General features: G+C 34.6%; 1 protein-coding gene across 1 annotated transcript; it reads right to left on the bottom strand.

Annotated features, from left to right (window-relative positions):
• On the bottom strand, positions 1–23,766 carry LOC149794945 (schlafen family member 9-like). Its single transcript, XM_089964608.1, has 5 exons — positions 23,651–23,766; positions 22,783–22,936; positions 18,833–18,946; positions 11,180–11,933; positions 1–7,448 (listed from the first exon to the last, which is right to left on the bottom strand). Exons 1-5 carry the CDS (start codon positions 23,747–23,749, stop codon positions 6,479–6,481), a joined length of 2,091 nt encoding a protein of 696 aa, XP_089820734.1. The 5' UTR covers positions 23,750–23,766; the 3' UTR covers positions 1–6,478.
• Positions 23,767–24,331: the final 565 nt, after the last annotated feature.

Here is a 24,331-nt window from a genome sequence, read left to right as displayed (position 1 = left end):
TTGCATTTCATATACTTTTAATAATATGCATATGTGTCAATAATTGCAAAAATACAAATTCAATATGTAAAAAATTAAAATACTTTTATAAATAGATATGAGGTCATGAAAGAAAATATAAACAATAGTAATTATAAATTTTAAAATGTCACATGTTTAAAAAAAAGCTCTATGTATGTAGTTTGTGGAGGGTGGCAGGGTTCTTACGGTCTTTGACAATTTGGGAAAAATGAGGTAGCATTTTCAAGGCCTTGAAAGTTTGGGGAAATAGTGCAGATTACCCTGAGGTCTTTCAAAGTCTTGGAAAATTGAAATAAACTATAACATTTTAATTTCTTTCCATAACCACTAAAAACTGTCCAAGATTGTTTGATTTGTATGTAGTAGAGTTTTCCTGGTTTCTTTCCTTTGATTAATTATAGTTTGAATCTCATCATTAAACAATACTGTAGCATTTTGCATTCGTTATCTTCTCATTTAACATAATCTGTATACAAAATGTTAGCAAATATTGGGTATTGGAAATCTATGTTTGTGGTCTTTGAAAGTTTGGGAAAAGTCTTTGAATTTATCATTCAGAATTCTGTATGAACCCTTGGTGGGGGTAAACTATTTTAATGATGTAATACCTGTCAGTATTGGATAGCTTTGTTATTCTGGGAGGGTATTATACTCGCCCATATAATACAAATCCATCCCCACTGATGAACCTCAATATACAATTCTGGACAGAATCCAGAACGTAAAACAGACCCATCACTGGTGCATGTGCCATAGTCCTCCTCATCTTTCTGGACTAGAATAATTGTGGGCATGAGAGCGGGATTTGAGGAAGGAACCTGGCAATAGCCACTGGTAGCTATTACATAATTAGAATTAGTTTTACCCTCCAGTCCCACACCCTGTCAATACTGAATACTGAATAGCTGATGCAGTGGGAGGTAGCAATGGCTCAGACCTCATGGACTTGTATCCTCGTAAATGAAAGATCCCTACTCCTTGTTGGTGAAGGAATGACAAGCTCTCTTCATCGAGTGGACAATCCAACTAAAAATAGTAGAAACCAAATTGTCAGCAGAACCCTTTATGGGGAGAAAAAGATGTTTCCTACCCTTTCTGTTCCTTTTAGAAGCAGCCAAATAGAATTGTAAACAGGTATATAAGTTGATCTTCATCATCCCCAGCGCCAATACGAACGAGACAAAGGTATCTCTGTAGGAGTGGTAGCTATCAAAGGTAGCTGGTTTTTGGCCAAGAAACCTGGTTAGGAGAGGAGATGTACCAACTCATAATTGCCAATTAACCTCTCAGACAACCTTGTTCAATAGATAGAGCCTGAAACTCAACTTTTTGTTGTGTGGACACAAAGGTGAGAAAGAACAAGACAAATTCTCAACGGAAGCTTTACCCATATTTTTTTGTGTGTGTTAATGACCACAAGACGTGATGATCCATTGAGCAAGACAAGTGATGATCCATTGAGCAAGACACCAGTCTCTGCACCTCTAAATACTTAGATCAGCAATGTGAAAATCTGATCAGACAGCCAGAGCTTTCAAATACTTTTGTGTTTAATTGGGATGCAGCTACCCTATAGCCCTTTGATAATAGAAACCAAGCATTATTTCTTTTCAGAAGGGATGTAAACAAAATCATCCTTTGATAATAGAAACCAAGCATTATTTCTTTTCAGAAGGGATGTAAACAAAATCATCCCTGTGCTGAGTGTAATCCACGTTATGGTTTTTATTTTGTAAACATCAGGATCATTTCAGAAGTTTATTTTCCATTAGATAATGGTTTTTATATATATATATATATATATATATATATATATATATGCTAATTGTGACCTGAGATCAAGTAGAGAACTACATAATCTTGTAGGAATTTTTGAAATAGAATTAGGATTAGCCAATATGTTACAAGAATTAAGTGAGAGAAGCAAGATTTGTATACCATTATCATATTTAAGGGTTAGTTATTATGCTGTTGCTAATCTATAACTCTTCCAATCATTGTAACTCTTGAAAATGTTAATGTCAATGAACTGGAAACGTATTAGCCAATATGTTACAAGAATTAAGTGAAAGAAGCAAGATTTGGATACCATTATCATATTTAATGGGTTATTAAGCTGTTGCTCATCTATAACTCTTCCAACCATTTTAAATCTTGAAAATCATAATGAGATACAGATCTTCCTTAGGAATATTAATTCTTCTAAACATTGACTAATGTTCTTCACTAACTCTTCCAATGCTCTTATCGAGTTAAGAATATTTGTATAGCTTTAGCATAAGAACCGATGTTTGGATGATACCTGAAGGACTTCCAATTCTATTTGCTAAATTAGTCATGAAGGCTGCAAATCACTTAAACTAAAACTATAATTAAAATCTATTGGAAAGAGTTTTGTTTCATTTCAACCAGTCTGACTGAACACTGAGGATATTTAGAAAATTAGCTTCTGAATGCAAATTTACACATGTATAAAAACTGTGGAGAAGAATTACAAATGTGGAAAACTTGGTTACTAATATTGTCTATTAATGCTGGTATCACTGTTTTGGGTTTTTTAAAGCCCATATATATATATATATATATATATATTGTTACAACAAACATCACTTGTAGGCTGCAAGAAGACAGGGTACAGACAATTCTAAAATAATCAACACAAATTGATTTTGAAAACATTTTTTGCTGTATTGTTGGTTACTTGGCTGGGTTTTAAAGGAACTTTCAGCACTGTAATTAGCTACCAATGAAGTGGGAGTTATAGCTAGGTGCACATCCAAGGGACATATCAAACCTGTCCTGAGTGTGTAATGAACCTGCAATCCTTGAATTAAGACTTTTGAGTCATTGAATCCTGAATCATGCATATTAAGACTTTTGAGTCACTGAATCATGCATATACAAACTTTACAGCTGTACTTGAGAATATTAACTTGAATGTACACATTGCACATTAAAATAATGACTGACTGGCCAACAATAAAATGAGAATAAAAGTGCATCCCTGCTGCCTGCTCCAAAGTTAATGGACACTGATCATAACAACAATCATATGTACATATCACACATTTTAATATAATGAATGACTGACAGCAATAAAATGAATGGATGTGTATTCCTGCCATCTGCTAGGAAATTAAGGTACACTGATCATATTTCTAAAATACAAAACTTTCCACTCCCAAAGAAGACAATGCTCACTATCATAACAAAATAAATAAGTCATTTTGAAAAATGCTGCAAATAATTTTCAATATAAAAAAAAATGGCAGGTGCTCAATATTCTAATTGAAAAATGCAAACACTTGGGAATTTAAATTGGTGGAGAATATTAGTGGAACATCCATAAATATGGGTACAACTATAAAAATTCAATATAACAAGACCATCAAACAGTTGCTACAATGACCAATTAACACATCACATCTGAGAATGCATTTATCCTGAAAACTATATTTAGAAATCTAATAAAAGGTCATGAAAGGTAGGAGCAACATTATCTGACCAGACAAGTTTAAGGGCAAAAAAAGAAAAAGAACAAATTTATCAAATTAGTATTTATACAGTGTATCTAGCAGAATGGTAATTATAGTTCTAAGAACATAATCTAAGATGCAAATACCATTGATTCTACCAAACATAAGCCACTACAGATAAAATGGAAACCTATCATATAAGCTTGTGAACTTGAATTTAGCAAGGTTTCATTCGAGTAGAAACTTAATTTCTGTTTCAGTACCATGTCCAAAATCATAACAATGGGTTGCTGATTTACTTTAAGAAATGACCACAAACTGTAGCTGACTGTAGGAAAAAGGTGATGCTTCTGAAAACCAGTATAAAACTGCAAATTAAAATGGCTGTTCAATATAAGATGCTAAGTCATTTTTTTTTTAAAATTTGGGAAATACATATTGAATACAGTAAAACACGTACACAAAGGCCATGCATATACCCACTACCATGCCCATAATTATCCCATACACTTGTATGGTCATTAGGAACTAACAATATATAATCTTTGGCTGGGGGCAGGGTGGAGGAGCCTGTGATTTTCTTTCCAACCAGGTAATAATTTTCTTTTATCTTAAAAGTTTTTTTATTTTTTCTTTCAACTAATAGGGTGCTAAATTATATCTTTTCTTTAAAAAATCAGAGCAAAAGTATTTTTTTTCAAGCCATCTGGGCGTCTGACTTTTTTTTAATAAAAAAAGATTTTTCAGGCCCCTCACCCCCTCAAAAAATTAATGTTTTGGTTCCTTATTTTTTTGTAATTGTTTAAGCACTCTAGACACACAGTAAAAGATAATAAAGGTGTGAAAATATATCTTCTGCACCGGTCAAAACCCTATAACTGAATGATTGCTCCAGGGTCAGTGCTACAGTAGGCATATAACTTACGATGTGCTGCACACTTTCAACCAATTATCATACGCAATTAATCCAGGTTTTGTGCTGTTTAATGGTACTCCTCTGACAGCTGTCAGAGGAGTACCATTAAACAGCACAAATCTGCACTGGGAAATGGTACATCAGTGCACATCTGCACTGGGAAATTGTCCATCAGTGCACATCTGCACTGGGAAATGGTACAACAATCATACCAACTCCCTGGTAAAAGAAAAAAGTTCTTGACATATTTCCCAGCATGAACATTAGCAATGGTTCTCTCTTGAAACTTCTGGTCTTTACCATGTATCGATCGTTACTATCAGGTCTATTATCTCATAAACAAATGTGAAATTTTGCCTACTGCACACAAAATACAAATAAGTATGATACTTGTAAACTGGACCTGAATGGAGATATGACTTCAAAGTATAAGTGGCATTTGAAATATTCCTAAGTTGCAGAATATTAATGTTTTAAAAATTATTTGGAAAATTGTCTAGGAGAATTAAAAATCCACTAAAAGTTAGAAATAACATGGGACAAGATATAAGATTTGTAAAATATGTATGATAAAGGAATAAAATGAAAACAAAATGTAAAGTACATGTATGTAACAAATAAACATTTCAGAAAATGACACTTACAAGAAAAAAAAGGTATATGTATTACACAGGCCTTTAATAAGACATTTAACTAATAACCAATAGGATAGTGATCAAGCAATAAAAATGAAAAAAGTAATTATGGAATATAAGAACTTGAATAAATAACTATAAAGAACCTAATGAATATGCAAACATGAAATCTGCAACAATTACTAACTGTTTGACTTGACACTGATCAATCTAGTCTCCATCCACACCAAAAAATTACATCAATGTTTTTATCCGGTCATCATCTTAAGCTCAGTTAGGTTACTTGCTGTGTGGATAGAATAGTCAGGTTGTTTGCTGTGTGGATAGAATAGTTAGGTTGCTTGCTATGTGGATAGGAAAGTTTGGTTACTTGCTATGTGGATAGAATTTGATGTGTACAATAATTTACCAAATGACTGGGATCTGGTTTAACATGCAAAGGCCATAGCTTGCTTCATCTTAAGACTCGAGTTGTCATGCAAATATTTGTCGCTGACAAAGGCATTTTAACACTGAACTTTACTTGTAATATTTTGTTCAGAACAAATGCATGCATAAAACTACTAGACGGTGAAGTTCAGCTTTTATATTTTGATTTACTTTGTAAAATACCTGAAACACAAACCTATCACAGAAAGAAAAAAATGCCTTTTAACAGTCATGGATATAAAACACATTACTTCTGAAATATTTGTCAAATTTACCCAGATCAATGGGATAATCGCACACTGACCAGCTTAACAAAAATCACAATTACATAAAACATCATAGTTCAACAGCACAGTGTGGGATGCTCTTTATCAGAAGTTATGTCCTAATTCTTTAGTTGAAAGTACCATAAATAAAAGGAATGGCATTATCAATTTGGTAAATTTACTATGATGCATAATAATTGTACATTTTCTACATTTGTACTGAAAAATAATTTATTATAAAAGAGCTTGTTTGTAACACTGCACAAATACCATTCAATGTGGACAAATATTTGGTTAGCATATCTGTATGCATATCAAGATGGCCTAATTATGTTTTCAGGACATAACAAAATGCTAAATGGTTTTTTGAAATGCATTTTGAAATGTTTGGGATTTACACATTTTTGAAAAAACATAATAACCTCGTTAGCACAAATTTAAGCAAAAAGTTCTTGAGGCTAACAAATTAAAATTTGAAAGGCATATTTATTTTCATATGAGGATAGCCTGATCTGATTTAAAGACCATTATATAATGCTCTCAATATTTTGCACTTTTTTAAATAACTTTTTGAAATTTTAAAAAAAATTAAAACCGTGCAAGGGCAATTATGCCAAAACCAATCTAGAGTGGTAAATACAATTTAGTATGAATTATAAATTTTTTAATATTTTGGACTTGGACTTATTGGTCAGCAGGCATGCAACAGGGGCATACATGTTTTACAAATACAAATTAGTCTGTTAAATAGGTGGTAGCTTGTCTAACTATTTTATTCTTGACTTCATCAGAGGTAGTCACAATGACTAAATTGTCTCTGGCTCGTGAAGCCAAACTGAGTATAAACTTGTTAAAGTCTGCATTCTCTTCATTGACCTCTGGATTTATTCCAATAATAGCTGCCTTGTCAAGCCCACTAAAGCTCTTCACTGTGTCAACATATACAGAGTTAACTCCCCTTTGACACTCTTTTATTTCACTTGTTTCTTGTTGCTTTACTTCAGACAGAGGCAAATTAGGATTGCTTGTGCTGATGGAAAGGTATGGTCCAACTCCTGACAAACTGGAACTTCTACGCTCAAAGTCTTGGCCAGAACTTATATCAATCTCATTAACGACTGACTGAACTCTTTCTAAATCTTTCCTTTTACCAACCAAAATTGCAATATCATTTTCATGCAAGCCATTCTGAAGCAGAGCTTGTAAAATCTTCCCAATGGTACTTCTGATTTCAGCTTCATTACATGATAAAATGTCCACCCCTTTTCCTGATCTGTAATCATGACCTAATTTTGGGATACTATCTACCATTTTAAGAGCAGGTTCCTCAACTTCATGCAGAGAGTCCCTTCTTGTTCTCACGAAATGGCTGGCAAAGTCAAAGATCTCCTTAGAGTGTCTTGTTACCTCACTCAACATAAAATTGTTCTTCCCAATAACAGTTGGAAGCCCAGCATTAAATTTGTGAACTTTCTGAGAATAGTCCATGAATAACCAGAAATACCCCATTTTCAAAACTGATCCTGCATTCTGTGTGGCTAATTTTCCAGCCAATGAATACCAATCTCCATCTCTGTCTTTGAAGTTCTGTGCCTCATCCACCACCACATTACATACTTGTCCATATCTGGATACAAATACCTCCTCTTGTTTAGATTCATCCATCAATTTACGCCTCTCAGCTACCAAACAAATATTGTGATGCCTGTAAATTGAAAATATTTCTCACTCTAGATTAAAAACAATTACCCAAAAACAAAGTTAATAAGGATACTAAATGTTTAATTTTATACATCTGCTAAAAGTACATATACATGTACTTTGAATTTTAAATTTTGGCATGGCTCTTACCCACGGAAGGGTATTTTGTCAATTTCCCTTTAAGTTAATACAAATATATTAGTCTCTAACTTCACCTTTCATTCAAAAGTGTGATTTGGCAAATTCTATAATGAACAAAATCTTAATGTGAAAAGACATTGTTTCCATATACACATATTTACTGGCTTCACACCACATGCAACTGTTAAATTCAATCATGGCATAATCTGTATTATCTCTGCACTATCAAACAACTGCTGGAATATGTTGATACATCCTGTCCATCTGTCTATACCTGTGTAATGCCCTGCAACGTGAACAATATTTAGGTTACTACAGACACACAAAACTCTGTATTGAAATTTCAGCAAACAGAAAGCAGATGATGTGGATAATATAAACAAAGAACTATCTAACCGGTGATTTACCATTCACCATGATCAATAAGCAGACATATATACATGTAGAATAATTAAAGCACTATAAACTGATCCCAAATAAACAACTTTTAGTGAAGCAAGAAACACAGGTCACAACAATCTACTTTTGGGATGATTCCATAATTATATAAATCATACTATCCACACAAAGGAACATAAACCTACAAGACACCCTGAGAAGCCGACCTATAAATGAAGCTCAATGGCATTGATATGTAGCTCAGTGACCTATTTTTGTTGTTGTACTCAATGTTATGGATCCATAAAGTCATGTGACTGTACACACAAATTTAGATGACACACTGACCTAATGTACAAGGTTAAAGAGTAACAGAAGTGTGGTATATATGATGACCTGCTTTTGGGATGACAGTTTAGTCTTCTCCAAGTTGGATCCACAAAAACAACTAGACCATGTTAAATAGTGCCTGAGAAAGTGAGTAATGAATGATGAAGAAGATTTATTCTTTAAAATAGCAGTGTTCCGAAAGTATATTACTGAGAAACTCCACTATATGGTTTGTGTAATCTGAAAGCAAAGCAAAAAGTTGACCTCAAGGTAACCTACAAAGACGATTTTAAAACTCTGACCTGAACAAACAAAAACAAAACATTTTAATCTCATACTTGTCATTATAAACTGTAATAAAAATAAGTAAAACTTCCATTAAAAACTAACCAAAAAAGGTCGAGAAAATGCATATTATACCTGAAATTTAATTAACTATTCATACATATGTAGTTAAGCAAAAGCTTCAAAATGAACTGGAACCTCCAATTTCTCCCCTTTAATTGTACAAAAATAGCCTTCAAAGGAACTGATCTCCACTGGCTGAATGTATTTTAATATAGGAATCCAAGACAAATCCATTTCTTATGTCCTTTTATTCTTTAAGACAGCAGACTACTGAACCATAACTGATATTATTGAGAAACTCAAATAATTTCCTACATGTTTAAGATAACATGTTCACAAAACAACTGTAGAGTGCCATAAAGAATTCTTTGTCATAGAATTTGTCTCTTAAACTGAACCTGATAGCATGGACAGAAGATGACAAAACCTAATTGTCTCAGACAATGTCAAGATGTACCCACACCACAAAAATGGAAGAAAAAAAAGTTATTGAACTGGCATCATTCAAGGTTTTCTTCAGATATATACACAGACTAGGTTTGATACAATCCATTCATACTTGTTTGTGTTTTCGTTCTCACAAGTCAGTAAAACTAAAGCCAGGGTTAAGACCTTTGACCTTAAAATCAATGTTGGAGTAAACTATCAACTGATCTACTGGAAAGAAATTAAAAACACAATTTCATCAAACTTTATTTGTAGAAGTTCAAGTCACTGTCTTTAGAAGTTGAATGAAGTACAAAAATGTAATCAATGACCATCTAATTTACTCAATGGTCAATTAGGTCCAGTTTTCAAACTCTTTAACAAAAGTGTGGATATACTGGTGGGCAGACACACACCATTTTCGTTCCAAATCAGTTACATGTTGCAAGAAGAGTATGAATACAAATCCCATGTCCATGTCACCATTTGTGAAAAATAAGTAGCAATAACAAGGTTCTTTTAAATGACCACCATTGGACCAGGATGAAGGTCAAATGAGCACTATTTTTATTTAGAAAAAGTTATACACAAACCCCATGTTGATATTACCAGCCATTCAGAAGAAGTAGCCATATAAAGACTTTCAGTATGGCATCAAAGGCAGACAATTTGGAGGTTGGATCAGGATCATTTTTAAAAAGGAACAAGAAAGAATATTTTTTTATATTTAGGAAAAATAAAATATGTGGATATGCAAATCCATTCCAGAAAAGCAGCAGCAGATTTTTCACATTTTAGGTTACATCAGCACAATTTTCATTTGGTACCAATTAGACATCATAGGTAAGTCTTTCTGTGTCATTAAGGAGTGGAAATAACAAGATTTTTAAGATGGCCACCATGGCCAGATTTGCACAATTTTCATTTAGGACCTACTGGTTATCACATTTAGTCTTTCAGGACCTACTGGTCATCACATTTAGTCTTTCAGGACCTACTGGTCATCACATTAAGTCTTTCAGGGCCTACTGGTCATCACAAGAAGTCTTTCAGGGCCTAATGGTCATCACAAGAAGTCTTTCAGGGCCTAATGGTCATCACAAAAAGTCTATCAGGACCTACTGGTCATCACATGAAGTCTTTCAGTGAAAATCCCATATTAAAATGCCCATCCAATCAGGACTAGTAAGAATTACCCAATTTTCAAGACTGACATGATGTCCATTTTATTGAATATCCAAGTTAACAATATTATCTAGGACTAACTTGGGATCATAACAAGTCATTCTGTGAAAACCCAATGCTGATACCAAAATCCATTCAGAAGTTATGACAAAATGGTTTTCAAGATGGTCACTGTGGTAATCATATTGGATGTTCAAGGGACACCATTTTCATTTAAGGCCAACAAGACCTTGGTATGATTGTGTCTATATGTATTTCATGGCATTCCTCCCAGAGGTTCAGATGTAGTAGTGATAATGAATTTGAATTTACAGACATATAACAGGCCATCACATGACCAGTAGAAACAAAATTCAGTAAGATTGGGTTAAAAAACATATTGAATATGGTCAGGTACATGCTACTTAACATACTGAACTGAAATACAAATGCACAGAACCTTTCCACAATCAATAAGAAAAACATAAATACAAACTTTATTCTGCATAGAGCAAACCTTAAAAGCCAACTTGAACCTCAAACTTATCCCCAAAACCTGAAAAAATCCGTCTTGAATAAGGTCAGACACAAGATAATGAACACAAACCATTGAAATCTAAAGGCACAGTTCCCTCATACATGTCATAATCAATGCCAAAATAAAAACTTTAACATGCTGTCTACGCTGTCTGAAGCTGATGCTGATGACATAGGGTCAAAGCATAAACTCTCCTGTACTTTGTACAAGTGAGCAAATGAAGATGCCAAGGATTCAATGATATGCAAATAAGACAAGTATCTGGTGTTTACTTTATATCGCAAATATTTCTAGTACATGCCTTGAATAACTAAAAGAGCCTAATCAATCCTGATTACCCAGATATGCGCAAAAAAGTGCTGTCTAATTATAAATAAGTATGTGGAAGTCAGTGAAAGAAACAAAATTACCTGACAAGTGAACACAGTCTATGATTCTCTGCTAAGTAGAGAATCTCCTCTGGTCGACAACCTCTCCGCCTTAACTCTTGAATCAGCTGTATCGCTGCCATGGTTTTCCCTGAACCAGGTGGTCCATGGACCCACAATTCCTTTGTGAACTGTTGTGTCCAAAGCAACTCAAACTGATCACATGTTAATAAGAATTGAAAGTTTTCACATGGCATTGTATTATTTATTGTTTCATCTGACACTAAATCTGAGGCTGGGTATGATGCCATCATGACAACAACTGCATCTAATATTTTGTCAAATTTACTCGAATTAATTCTAAAATGAGATGGATAGAGAACTGATAAGAGAATACTGTTTTTCCATGCAGAGAAATCTTGGGGGCTAGTGCATAGTCTGTTGATATCTTCCACATGGCTAATAATACCAAATTTTTCACTGCAACCTCCCTGGAGTACCAGTTTTCTTTTTAACTCGACAGCCACCTCCTGAGAGTGTTTAAGTACATGTGGTTTCTGGCATGTAGCAAAGGTAACAAGGTGGTTATCCTGATCCTCACTTACAATCAACACATCACACAAAACTTCATCTGGCCGTGAGTGAGGTATTTTCAGACCCCAGCATTCAGCAGCAAGTATCACACATTTACCTCCCTTGCAGACCTGTAGTGTTTCTTTGATGAGCTCTTTGTAGTTGGAGGGAACCAACTTCTCCAAAACATGACGAGGCTGAGGATCACATGTTTGTGAATTTCCTGGTGGAAATAAATTAAAGTCTCTATCAATGATATGAAGACTTCTTTTTTAAAGCATACTGAGTTTAACTGTCACCCTGAAAAGCCATTCTTTGATATGAAAAATAAAACTAAGAACCAAGGTTTTTTTCCAAGAAAAAAGTATTTGCCTACTTCATACATTAACTTATCATTTTGTTTCATCATATATGTCAAAATTATAGTAACAGTAACCACAGTACTGTAATGAAAAAGATGTCCCCCTCAAGTCAATCCTGTTTTAATTCTAAATAGTATATTTCAATTTAGCCATGAATAAAGAAATTAATAAATGAAGAAAAATTGTATTACATCAACAGGTTGGTACAGTTAATCATATTTGTTCTACTGCAATGCAGTACTCTGCACTGCTGTAATGGAAGTGTGACAGAGTAGAACAAGCTACCAGTCACATGTACTTCCAGTCAAGACACTGAACAAAATGCTACACTGTGACAGAGTAGAACAAGCTACCAGTCACATGTAATTCCAGTCAAGACACTGAAAAAAATGCTACACTGTGATGTAAAATGAAATGAGTTTATAAAGCAATCGAAGAACAAAACTATCAAGGCTTGTAAGCATTATTTAATACATCTAGAAAACAATATAGTTGCAATGTGACAGATTTAATATTTCAGAAGGAGTGAAAGTGATGTGTAGGCAGCTTTAGTGTCCCAATCCTTAAAAAAAAAATCCTTTTATTTGTTTTGTTCTTCTCAAAAAAATACACAACCTCTCCCAAAAAAAAAAAATTAGCTAAAATACATGCACATCAGACACACCAAAATATGTTAATACCTAATCATTCCGAAATCAAATTCCTTAATGCAACACAAAAATAACTGTCAAGTAAAAACATGTTTCTTTGATAAAACTAAGCTAAATGAGATGTTTTCCACATTGGCTATTTTAAGTAACAAAAGTACTAAAAAGTCATATGCCCAACAAGGTGGAAGCTACAGTGTCTTTTCTGATAGCAGGATTGATGCCACATGAGTTGGATAATGCCAGTAAAGGAATAATGTACTCAAATGGTATGATAGTGTTCATTGTCCTAACCTCTTGAGCCAGTATGCACAAAAACTTCATTTGGTCTTGGGTTAGTTCCTTTAAACCCAAGTGGATAACCCATCATACCCAGTATGACAGAGCCAGAGCTGAAACTTCATCCCTTCCTTCTTTGTGTGATAACAACAAGCAATAATGACTCAGTTTATTTTAGACACAAATTCAAAGCATATTATGGGGTCTTGTAGATGCCTTAAAATAACAGGGATATAAAGCCAAGGGACTGATTTCCCATAAGTTCAAACCCGTTCTTGACAATGAAAGCAGTGGCTTTCATGAATGAAAATGCAGATAGTTCAGATTCATCAACACATGCAATTTACTGTCCCTGCCTGCTTGCTCCTTGATAGACTAGGAAGTGGTTTATGTACAAAAGGAATTAAAAGAAGGTTCTCAACAAAGGTTAGTTCTAAAAGTGCCTTATTCAGCCATGTTACTACCCATGGAAGATTCCATTTAGACAAAAAACCAATGCTTTTAGTAGAAACAAAGTTTGCAGGAATTTTTCTGGTCTTTGTTCCAGACTATATCCACCCTTCCATGAAGTAGAAATGTGATGAGAACTAACTTCTATTGCTTCATGAGTCAAAGGAAGAAGTTAGCTACCAGAGGCAATGAGTCTTTTAAATGCAAGATATTTTTTCACTCAGGCTACTGGAAGAATACTCTCCATTTAACATCCATATGCTTTCAATGTGGTTGGCCTTCTTGGCTAAGCATGTCTATTTATTTTTTCCACTTGAGGGAAAAGTAAGGACCAGATGATACACTGTTCCCTTGCTTCTTGCAAACTTGGATATCAGAGGGGTTGGTGAAAATGCATATGCACCAAGACCATTCCAGTTCAGAGAAACAGTACAGACTACCCACCCAGGCATTGGATCTGACACTTGAAAGATGAAGGTCAGAAGCCTTGCATTCAACTTCACTGCAGATAGGTCCATAACAGGTTGACCCCAATGTGGCATATTCAAGTGAAGACTGAGTGGTGACTGGACCATTTGGTACCTATTAGCCGATTCTGTCATAACAATGTGTCACAAGAGCAACGAGCCTGCTCATAGATGTGGATTTGCTGTGATAACATCAACGTAGAAAATACCAAACCAAAATGTACAGGTCTGTGGCCATGACCTCTCTGAATTTTGGTATAAATGATGAGTCACATAAGATACAAGGAATGACTTCTCCCAGCAGCATTTCCACTGATGACTGAAAGTCATGCACAACAGCCTTCATCTCCAGGAGGTTCATAACATGAAGAACTCTCCTGAAAGGGCTAAACCCCACTGACATCTTCAAGAAGAGTAACAGACGGGCACACCAGTCTACCATGCTGGTGTCTGTGCAGATCATACCATCTGGTAATTGATATGGCAATGTGATATTCACCATAAGTCAAATTAAATTCTCCAATCTGCTGAGGTACAAAGTTTCAGCTGCCACTGGATATAAGAACCATCTACTGAGGCCTCATGAACAGGCCTGATAGCCAAGTGAATCTGCAAACACAGAAGGGGGGGGGGGGTGATCCTGCAATGTATGCAGTGTTTCAGCCAAGTTTAACAAAATGAGGCTGGTTGGTGCTATTTGAAAAAGTGAGCCAATGGTGTGATCATAATGGGTCAACCTCATGATAAAGTGACATATCATTTACATAACAGTAGTCTGCTTTATATGTCATCTGCATGAAACACCAAATAACTTTACTTAAGAATTATCTTCTTTGATGATGCGGACCATTACTTGAACAGTATGGGATAAGTCTGTCTATAATTTTCTGCTCCTTTAATATTACAGTTGTCCATCTCTGTGAAGCAATTTATTGAGACTAGGATAATATTTATCTTTTATTGCAATGCCATTGTGGAATCCAATTCTTCATTGAAAGTTGCACTTTCTGTTTGTCTTTTTGTTTTGGTGGGTTTAACCAGCTTGTTCTCTCAAGTTATCATATCATTTTATTGCTTTCATGATCTGAGCAATTCTGCAGCTGTATAAAAATGGTTATATGGCACAACATGAACATCATCTTACTGGAAGCCTGTGTATACAAAAAAGTTACCTCAATCCATGACTTAAATTTATACTTTTTGTTCAGACTATTACAATGCTGACCATATTCGTAACCTCTCAACCCAAAACTGTTATGGGATATACTGAGTACACAATTCTTTTCAGATACTCTCCCAAGCCTTGCCAAATATGGAATTAAGAGAATGGGAGAAAATAAAGAGCTGGAGTATAGTGGCCAGTACAGTCAAGAAAGACAAAGTGTTTATTTTAAAACAATCATTGAGCAATTCAATGACTGGCTGGTGCATGCACATCAGATTCAAGGTAAAAGAAATGTGCCATGTTCATTTTTCCTGCAGTTTTGGTGCATACCATTTCTCTTTTTTTGCTGGACAATGTGTTTACTTTGCAAAAATCTCACAAGGGTTTATAATTTTTGAAAAACCATGTATATGACCAAAAAGCTGCCAAAACAGGCTGAGAAGGACAAAGAAAAATGGCAGGGTTCTAACCAGGCTGCAACATCATTGTCTTCTTCTGTTCACTTTGCATTTCATCGACAGTAAAGGACAGGTGCCAAATGTCACAGAATGGGGCACTACCAGTATACATACTGGGTCATGATGGAACTGGTACTGGTGATGAACCTTCCAGTGCCAATTCTAGTGTCACTTGTATAAACCATCCAAGTCAGAGATGAGGATGGAATGGGCGCATCCAGATGTCAGATACTATCTATTTCTTGTAGCTGGAGCAGGATATACCAGGAAAATAGATCACCATACCTGGTAATAGAAATCAAAGGCATAATTCAAAGCTGAGTTGAAACTGGCGTGGTCTCTAACTGGTTGTTACCTGGTACCAAAATCCATCTTAGGAAAGCTCACCACTGACAGTACTTATATGTCTATGTGTGCATGTTTTCCTGATATCCCCAGCATTGTTCACAGTTTTCCTTCCACCTCCACCATACCAAGATAGTACTGGCCCCAAAGGTAAAGCCATGAACACCAGTATTTTGGCGGCAACAAGGGTGCTGGCAGAGATGGCTGTGTCTGCAGTGAGTGAGGGCTCCGACTGCTGAATCTTCATCCACAAAGTCAAACTTCTCTGCTTTCGGAATTTGGAAGTGGTTGAATGAGGCATTAGTGGCAGCAATACTTACAGAATCTATAGCTTGACTGTAGACTTTTTAGCTCTCTCATTAAGTGGAGTTGGCTGTTTGGCTGAGACAAATGCCCATACATCTTCCAACCAGCATGAGCATCCATTGTTTGTATGACCTAAACTGCACACAATACAATTTATACATGCAGACTGATTGTCTTCACCAACTTGAACTGATTGCACTCCATGCACTTAATTCTGCAAATTTTCTTGACACCTCTAAATAAAGACAACAAAACAACTGCAGATATAAGGTGAACTTGAAAGATTATTCTGCTGAATTTACCATGAAGTGGGTGCTATTGAAAACAAATAAATGCCAACTGAAATAATAAAAACAACTACAGTATCTAATGACAGTAATTTCATGAGAGAATTCAAAAACAAAATTAAGTACTAAGTTAAAGGCAAGCAGTATGAACATTAGGGCAGCCAATTAAAATGATACTGACATGCTTAATGCTTAATGAAGTTTGTCCAATAATGATTGAAATATTCATCAATGATAAAGGCAGTGAGAAAAACAGACTGAAAATATAGATGAAGTATACTTCAATTTGTCAAGGTGTCTTTTAGCAATAATGTTGCTAAAACAAGACTAGAAGATGTGGAAAACATCTTTGATAGTTTGCAGACATGATTTTGGTCTTTCCATAAAAAAAGTTGAAATTTTTTAGGGGGATTTGGGGGTCTTCCCTCAATGGGGTCTCGAAGGGCAGTGCTCCCGATCCTGGGGCCCCATGCTAAAAATACATATTACACTCATAAAAAACTGCTCCTTCTGCAACTTAATTATGATCATAAAATAAACCAAAATAATCATCTGAAAAACTAACTTCACAATATTTATAGTCACATGAATTTGTTCTCCAATACTACTGATGCTGAAGTTATTTCATGTGCATGTCAGTGTTCACATCGTAATTAAGTCACAATAATTTCTCAATTTTTGCAGCAAATATATTATACTTCTCTCTTTCACATAACAAATCTGTAAAATAAACACCCAAGTACATCAACTATATACAAATAATCTCATACATTCACTTGTCTTTTTCTCCATGGACACAACCTGTTGATATGCTAGTTGAGCTCTTTTTGCGGATTTGGCAAAGATTTCTTTAGCCTTCCTTTTTGTCACCACTGACTTTTTTGGCTCAATGTGCAATCATTTCTTTTCCTTCTCAATGAGAGCCTTTTTCCTTTCATACTAGTGTTTGGTGACATGCAGTGTGCATATTCTGACAGAAGGCTACATCTGTTCTCTCATGCAGGAAATCTTTCTTCTTATAATAATTAACTGCACTTTTTCCAGATGCCTTCTGAGCTTCAATTTTCCTCGTATATGCAGCTTCTTTTGTAGGTACTGTTCCAAACTCTTCCAACCATGATTACTGTACAGCATTCACTTTTCTTATAAACTGACCAACTAAATTTCTGTCAACTTTTCTCTCTTGCCATTCCCATTTCCATTCATTTTTTTAAACCTTTATCTAAACTTTTTGTGTCATGGTCTCTCTCAACAACTCAGGATGCCATGTTTTGCAAGCATGCTTCTTCTTTCCATTGCCATTAGTTTCCAATATACGAAGGTTCATTAGATGAATTTAAACCTTTGACCAATCAGAATACTATTACAAGAGTTGTGTGCTAACTAATGTATGGAACAAATTATTTACAAGGGTCATTGCGGAATGGGAGTGGGCAGACCGTTTTTAAAAAACCAGATCGGAGATGATATAAAAAATGGACTATATCAAGAAAAATCTGAATCAAGTCAGGAGAAAAGCAGAATTCCGCTTTAAAACAGAGAAAAATCATGTCCGAGTTTGGGAGGGTTTGATCACTAAGTAGCAGATGTACTTTATATAAGGTAACATATCTGAAGAAATAAATACACAATCTTGGCCAAATCTGCACAATAAGACTATACTCCAAAATATTCAAAGTTATTAACCGATTCGGCCCCGATCCCGTCTGTAGGCGTGATGAGGCTGTACCCTACTTCCAAGCTCTGCAGCATCAAGGTCATTTAAGATACACCAACGTGGGTGGTATTAAAAAAACAGACAGATATAACTCTAAAATGATATCAAATAATCTGGAAGTTCTAGTTGCACTACAAAATACAGAGAGAAAAACCTCATTTTTTGGACCCGGTTTTTTTTCACCCAAAATTCGCTTGAGATCGGAATGCGATTTTGTGTCCGGATTATAGACCTTTTGGCCTCAGATCTAAGGCATACTGGTCTTAACTGCACACAGACAGGTGAACCTTTGCAAAACCATGGATAAGGTGAGCATTTGGAATAAACTGTGGTCTCCATACGAAAATGATGGGTCCATTAAGCAAAAAAAAAACTTTTACCCTTTTGCTCATGCGCAAGCAAAATAGCCAATGGAAAATGATGTTTCTAATACAACTAGGAATTAGTCTCATGGAAAATCTGTTGAAAGCCAATGTATTATGATGTATTCAGAAATAGCCCCCCCAAATGTCTTTCCTATGCACATTTCAGGCAAAAATGACAAAAACCTCTGGGGCCGAATGAGTTATTAATTACCGAAGTAAATATTTTAGATTTTCTCATACACAACATCCCTGATAAAAAGAATGCTACTCTTACCTGCAAGTAATTTCTCCTTAATGGTATTTACTGTATGGGGCAGTGTAAAAATAAGAGGGGGGTTTGGAAGCTGCATTGGCACCTTCACAAATCTGCTGTGCAACCCTGGTATATCTGTTGGCCAGAAAAGATAAATCTTCTTAATATTATATCGTTAGACAAAGGATCAATGAAAGAATCTACATGTTTATCTGAAGCAACCATTCTGAGTTAAACAAAAACACCTATGTCTCCGTTTGGTTATGACACAGATAGTACCAATTCAGTCTGGATAATTTCGTACCATTTGGTTATGACACAGATAGTACCAATTCAGTCTGGATAATCATAAAAGTCCCAATCAAACTACTTACATGGAAAATAAAATTCTATTTAACATGAATAATGTAAAAATAAATATTTCATGTTCTTCACCCTTTCAAAACTGATCATCAGGTGCATATATACACCCCTTTTTTCCATCTCTCCATCAATCACTTATCATTCTTACATTCTACTAGGCTACCTAGACACTTGTGAATTATGCAAAACACAATTATGCTTCATGATACAAACACAAATCACTTAAATACCCTTGACAGTCTAAGTGTACAACCTGCATTTAAAAAACTACAACAAACAGAAACAAAACTCACACAAAACATTTTATCCTGCTGCATTCTGTCACAAGTTGTGTAAGTTTTACCACATTATCCTCTTCAAAACTAACAGTAATCCATTAGTCCTATCACCGTGTTATATAAAATGAATGGTCAGATAAATTAGTCCTATCAAAGTATCATATAAATGGAATGGTCAAATCAATTAGTCCTATCACTTTCTTACTAGAATTGAATAGTCAGATAAATTAGTCATATCACTGTTACATATATGGTTCCCACGCTTTTCTAAATATAAATTTCCAGGTCTTTTCCAGGATGAAATTAATTTTTTCAAGGTTAACATATGACCATTACTGAATGGAATTAAAGAACATTTTGGATTCTAAAACATGCCTTTTCCAAATCTGAAGATTTTTCTCTTTCAAGACTCCAAAATATATGTCGGAAAAGATGATCATGTACAAAACCACAAAATGAGTCACACGAAACAAATCTGACTACCGGTATATTCCTATAAATTGGCATTTAAAGCCATTTCAATGTACAGAATACAAATTCTAACTTTACTTTGCTGACCTTCATTATGTTGCTACATGGAAACAACATAATGAGCATAAATTATTTTGTTTCCTTTAAAACCTTAATTCTAAAGAATTCTAGAGCATTATATGTGTATGTTATAAAAAGTAAACATATCCTATCACAGTATGAAAACAAAAACCAATAAATGCAAAGTATTAGAATTTTATCACGTAACGAAAAAAGTTTAACCCTGAAATTACGTGTGCCAATAAAATTTCAATCAAGAATTTTCAACCAACATAAACTCCTTAAGACAATTGGTTAAAAAATTCCATCATTTAAAGACATTTACAAAAGGATTGATTTAAATTTTGACAAAAGACCTTCAAAATTATATATTGTTGTATAAACAAGGACTGAATTTTCTGAAAAATCAAATTGTCTTCTTGTAGTTCAATAAATCAGTCCCAAAACCTGTACTGATACATGGGTTCTTATCGTTTCTTCATATACAATAAAAGGGACGACAATTTCCCATTTCTCCTGCGTTCTATTTAAGATCTGAAACCAATGCTTCAAGCTACATGTCACTGTGTAATAGTTTCACACCAAAGTTCAGCTCCAACCCCATTTTTCACATTTGGACATTTAAGATAGAGTGTGGGTTCAGAGCAATTACATATAAAAAATTTGGAATCTGCCGCCACCGTAAGATAGTTTACCAGCGGGCCTAGCAAATTTAAACTATGCTATATCGACTTATAGCTGCATGAAATCGAGAGGAAAATTATTTATTTTCTCAAAAATGGCAAGTATTATAATCATTATGTCTTTAATCCGCAGACAGGCTAGACGAAACTCGGCATAGATGAAACCTGACCTGGTACTCGCCATTTTCATTAATAGTTACATGACTTCACAACTCTCACACAACAACATCGGAAGTCCAATAGTCACATGATATCAACAACAAGCTCCTTAATGTTGTTGTACAAAATTTCAATTATATTAAATGAAAGTCTGATACCTTTTGTAAAAACCAGAAAGAACATATAATTCTCAACATATTTATTTCGAGAACAACTACGAGAAACTTGGCCAGTCTGATTCATCAAGCAGATTAGTATGGTTCCCTGCTTCATATGCTCCCTGCATGAGAGAGCACATGTCAACTTGGTAGTCATGTGATACAACAAAACTCTGGAAGTTGGTCTCAGAATAAATAGAGAATTTTGTGCTCTTTCATTTTTGTAGTTTTATTACAACCAGTAAACGACTTTCATTTAATTTTTTCTACAATATTTGAATATGATGATTGTGAGATTCTGTGTGCTCGTGCAATTAGCAATCAAAATTGCTAGTACCAGCTCAAATTTCATCAACGCATTAGTTTTATCGTCTTTCAGCAGATTAAAGGCATAACAATTTTAATGCTCGCAATTTCTGAAAAATAAATAATTTTCATATTGATTTCATACAGGTATAACTCGATTTAACAACGTTTACATTTGCTAGCCCATCTGCAAAGCAGTTATGCTTTAAGGCCATCATGTTGGCCTCTTGTGATTCTAGACTGGTTTTCATAACTTCCATGCAAAATGAGATATGAATATCAAACTGTCTGTGAAACAAAAAGTTTACCAGACGAATCTAATCCACTGAGCATTTGTATTGTCTCAACAAATATATTTATGGCAAGCACCCAAATGATGCATACTACAACCTCCTAATATTCTCGTTAGAAATCTATAAATTTAACTCATGATGAGTTCAGTTATGACTCAATTGCGTAATTGTTTCGGATGTCAAGTTGTGGGGTAAAAATCCCGGGTTTTTCCAGACTTTCGTCAGTATTTGCAAAATTCAATGACTTTTCACGGTCGGGGAATAAAAAATCATTTCTCCCGACTTTTTCCCGATAGCGTGGGAACCCTGTATATAAATGGAATGGTCAGATAAGTAAGTCCTATCAAAGTATCATAAATAGAATGGTCAAATCAATTAGTCATATCACTTTGTTATATAAATGAAATAGTCAGATAAATTTGTCCTATGATTGTTATATAAATGGAATAGTCAGATAAATTTGTCCTATCACTGTTTTATAAATGGAATAGTCAGATAAATTTGTCCTATCACTGGTATATAAATGGAATGGTCAAATCAATTAGTCCTATCACTGTTATATAAAATGAATAGTCAGATAAATTTGTCCTATCACTGTTATATAAATGGAGTAGTCAGACAAATTTGTCCTATCACTGTTATATAAATGGAATGGTCAAATCAATTAGTCCTATCACTCTGTTATATAAATGGAATAGTCCAAAAACATTGTCCTATCACTGTTATATAAATGGAATGGTCAAATCAATTAGTCCTATCACTTTGTTATATAAATGGAATAGTCCAAAAACACTGTCCTATCACTGTTATATAAATGGAATGGTCAAATCAATTAGTCCTATCACTTTGTTATATAAATGGAATAGTCCAAAAACATTGTCCTATCACTGTTATATAAATGGAATGGTCAAATCAATTAGTCCCATCACTTTGTTATATAAATGGAATAGTCAGATAAATTTGTCCTATCACTGTTATATAAATGGAATGGTCAAATCAATTAGTCCCATCACTTTGTTGAATCAATTAGTCCTATCACTTTGTTATATAAATGGAATAGTTAGACAAATTTGTCCTATCACTGTTATATAAATGGAATGGTCAAATCAATTAGTCCTATCACTGTTATATAAATAGAATGGTCAGATAAACCTCATTTAGAATAATCATACCAAACTATACCAAACAGGATATTCTTACCTCTCTGGCTGCTCAGCATAACTGATTTCCATTGTGTGAAGGTGAATGATGACACACTTTTATACGGATTAATGTAGTAACTCTCTGGGCAGGACGTGAAGACACCTCCAGCGAACTTGCAGATAGATAACACCACCACAACTCTGTCCTGTTTCTGAAAAAGCAGTAGTGATAAAATAGAATTCCTTCTTGTTTTGCAGTTTCTTTTTCCTGTCCAACCTGTACAAATACTTTTAAGATTCTTTGAGATCAAAATTGATTTCTGAATTTACAAATATTCTGCAAGTAAAGCATGCTTTAGTTTCACTGATTTTTCATACAAAAATGTCACACACTGTCCCTACACATTAAGAGTGAAATTCATTGCTGTGTGTAAAAAGGGCTATTAAACTAGAATTTCATTACATTTTGACATTTACCAATTAACTGTCTTCAGAGCCTGAAATAGTAATGCAATTTTTCTTTCACAAAATTTCAAGTAAGAAATTTTTTGGAAATAAACACCTTCTGTGTAGTTTGGGAGTGGGGGGATAATTTGATGGTTGGTTATAAAGACAAATGTCGCGTAAAATAATATCTCCACTTTACCCAAATAAGAATTAAAATATAAATTGATCCGAGGCCTAACGTGTAAAAAAACTGGTTTCACACTGATGTCTTACAATAAAACAAACCTTTTGTCAATTCACTCATCCTGCATAAATTCACGACAGGTGCTTGAAATCGCTCTATCCTTATTCTAATACAAAACTCTAATTTCAAATATTAAGTTTTTTTTCCACAAGATAAAAGTTCTAAGCTTAATTTAATCAAGCCAATCCAGCAGTGGAAAGATGGTCTGACCAAGAGCTTCAAGAGAGATAATCACCATCCTATTATGATCTTCAAGGACTGGAAAAAATCTGATGTCCCAATGTCTGCCTCTCTCGGCTACAAACTCCTCCTCACCCCAAATGACTGTCCTCATCTTATTCTCAGCCAACCGTTCTGAAATGATTGATAACTAACCACACTAAAAAAAAACGGGGATATTTTAAAAGCTTCATATGAATCTGAACTCCCAAAAGCAGTCTAAAGTCTTCAAAAATTAAATTCCAAACATACATGTGTGCATCTCAGTGCAAACAAGTGAGACCTACTGCCAGCCATACAGGTGCTTTTCATCAAAGAGACAGATATGTACATCAATTACTGGACATAACTTCAGTTGTAAAATAGTGGGAAAAATACAGATATATCATGACCATGACCTTTGTCTGACCTCAAAATCTATAAGACTCTTGATTAACCTAAGTGCAAATCACTTATAGAGTTTGGTAAAGAAATTTACTCTAGAACAAAAGTTATTAGCCTATTTTCCTATCATCACAATGACACTGACCTTTGACATTTTGATCTCAAAGTCAATATTACTGCATTCAAAATCATTAAGTACATAGCTCAGTTATTGTACTTTTAGCTGTTATAGTAAGTCATCAATCACAGTGAGGCTGTGTAACTTTATACTGCAGTCAGTGCTGACGTTAGTTCCAGGGATGATACTGGTTAA

Source organism: Sinohyriopsis cumingii, chromosome 7 (genome assembly GCF_028554795.1).
Source record: "Sinohyriopsis cumingii isolate HCF-2022 chromosome 7, ASM2855479v2, whole genome shotgun sequence".
In the NCBI taxonomy this organism is placed as follows: domain Eukaryota; kingdom Metazoa; phylum Mollusca; class Bivalvia; order Unionida; family Unionidae; genus Sinohyriopsis; species Sinohyriopsis cumingii.
The sequence above is the reverse complement of the archived record's forward strand: the minus strand, read 5'-3'. Positions and strand labels throughout refer to the sequence as shown.

Bases quoted from the DNA above. Each gene is read 5' to 3' on its own strand.
- LOC149794945 (XM_089964608.1), bottom strand. From the start codon at position 23,749: ATGAGGACAGTCATTTGGGGTGAGGAGGAGTTTGTAGCCGAGAGAGGC. The intron at 22,937-23,650 runs GTGATTATCTCT...CTGCTTTTTCAG, and splicing joins TTGAAGATCATAATAGGATG to AAACAGGACAGAGTTGTGGT. The intron at 18,947-22,782 runs GTAAGAATATCC...TCTGGCCAACAG, and splicing joins TATGCTGAGCAGCCAGAGAG to ATATACCAGGGTTGCACAGC.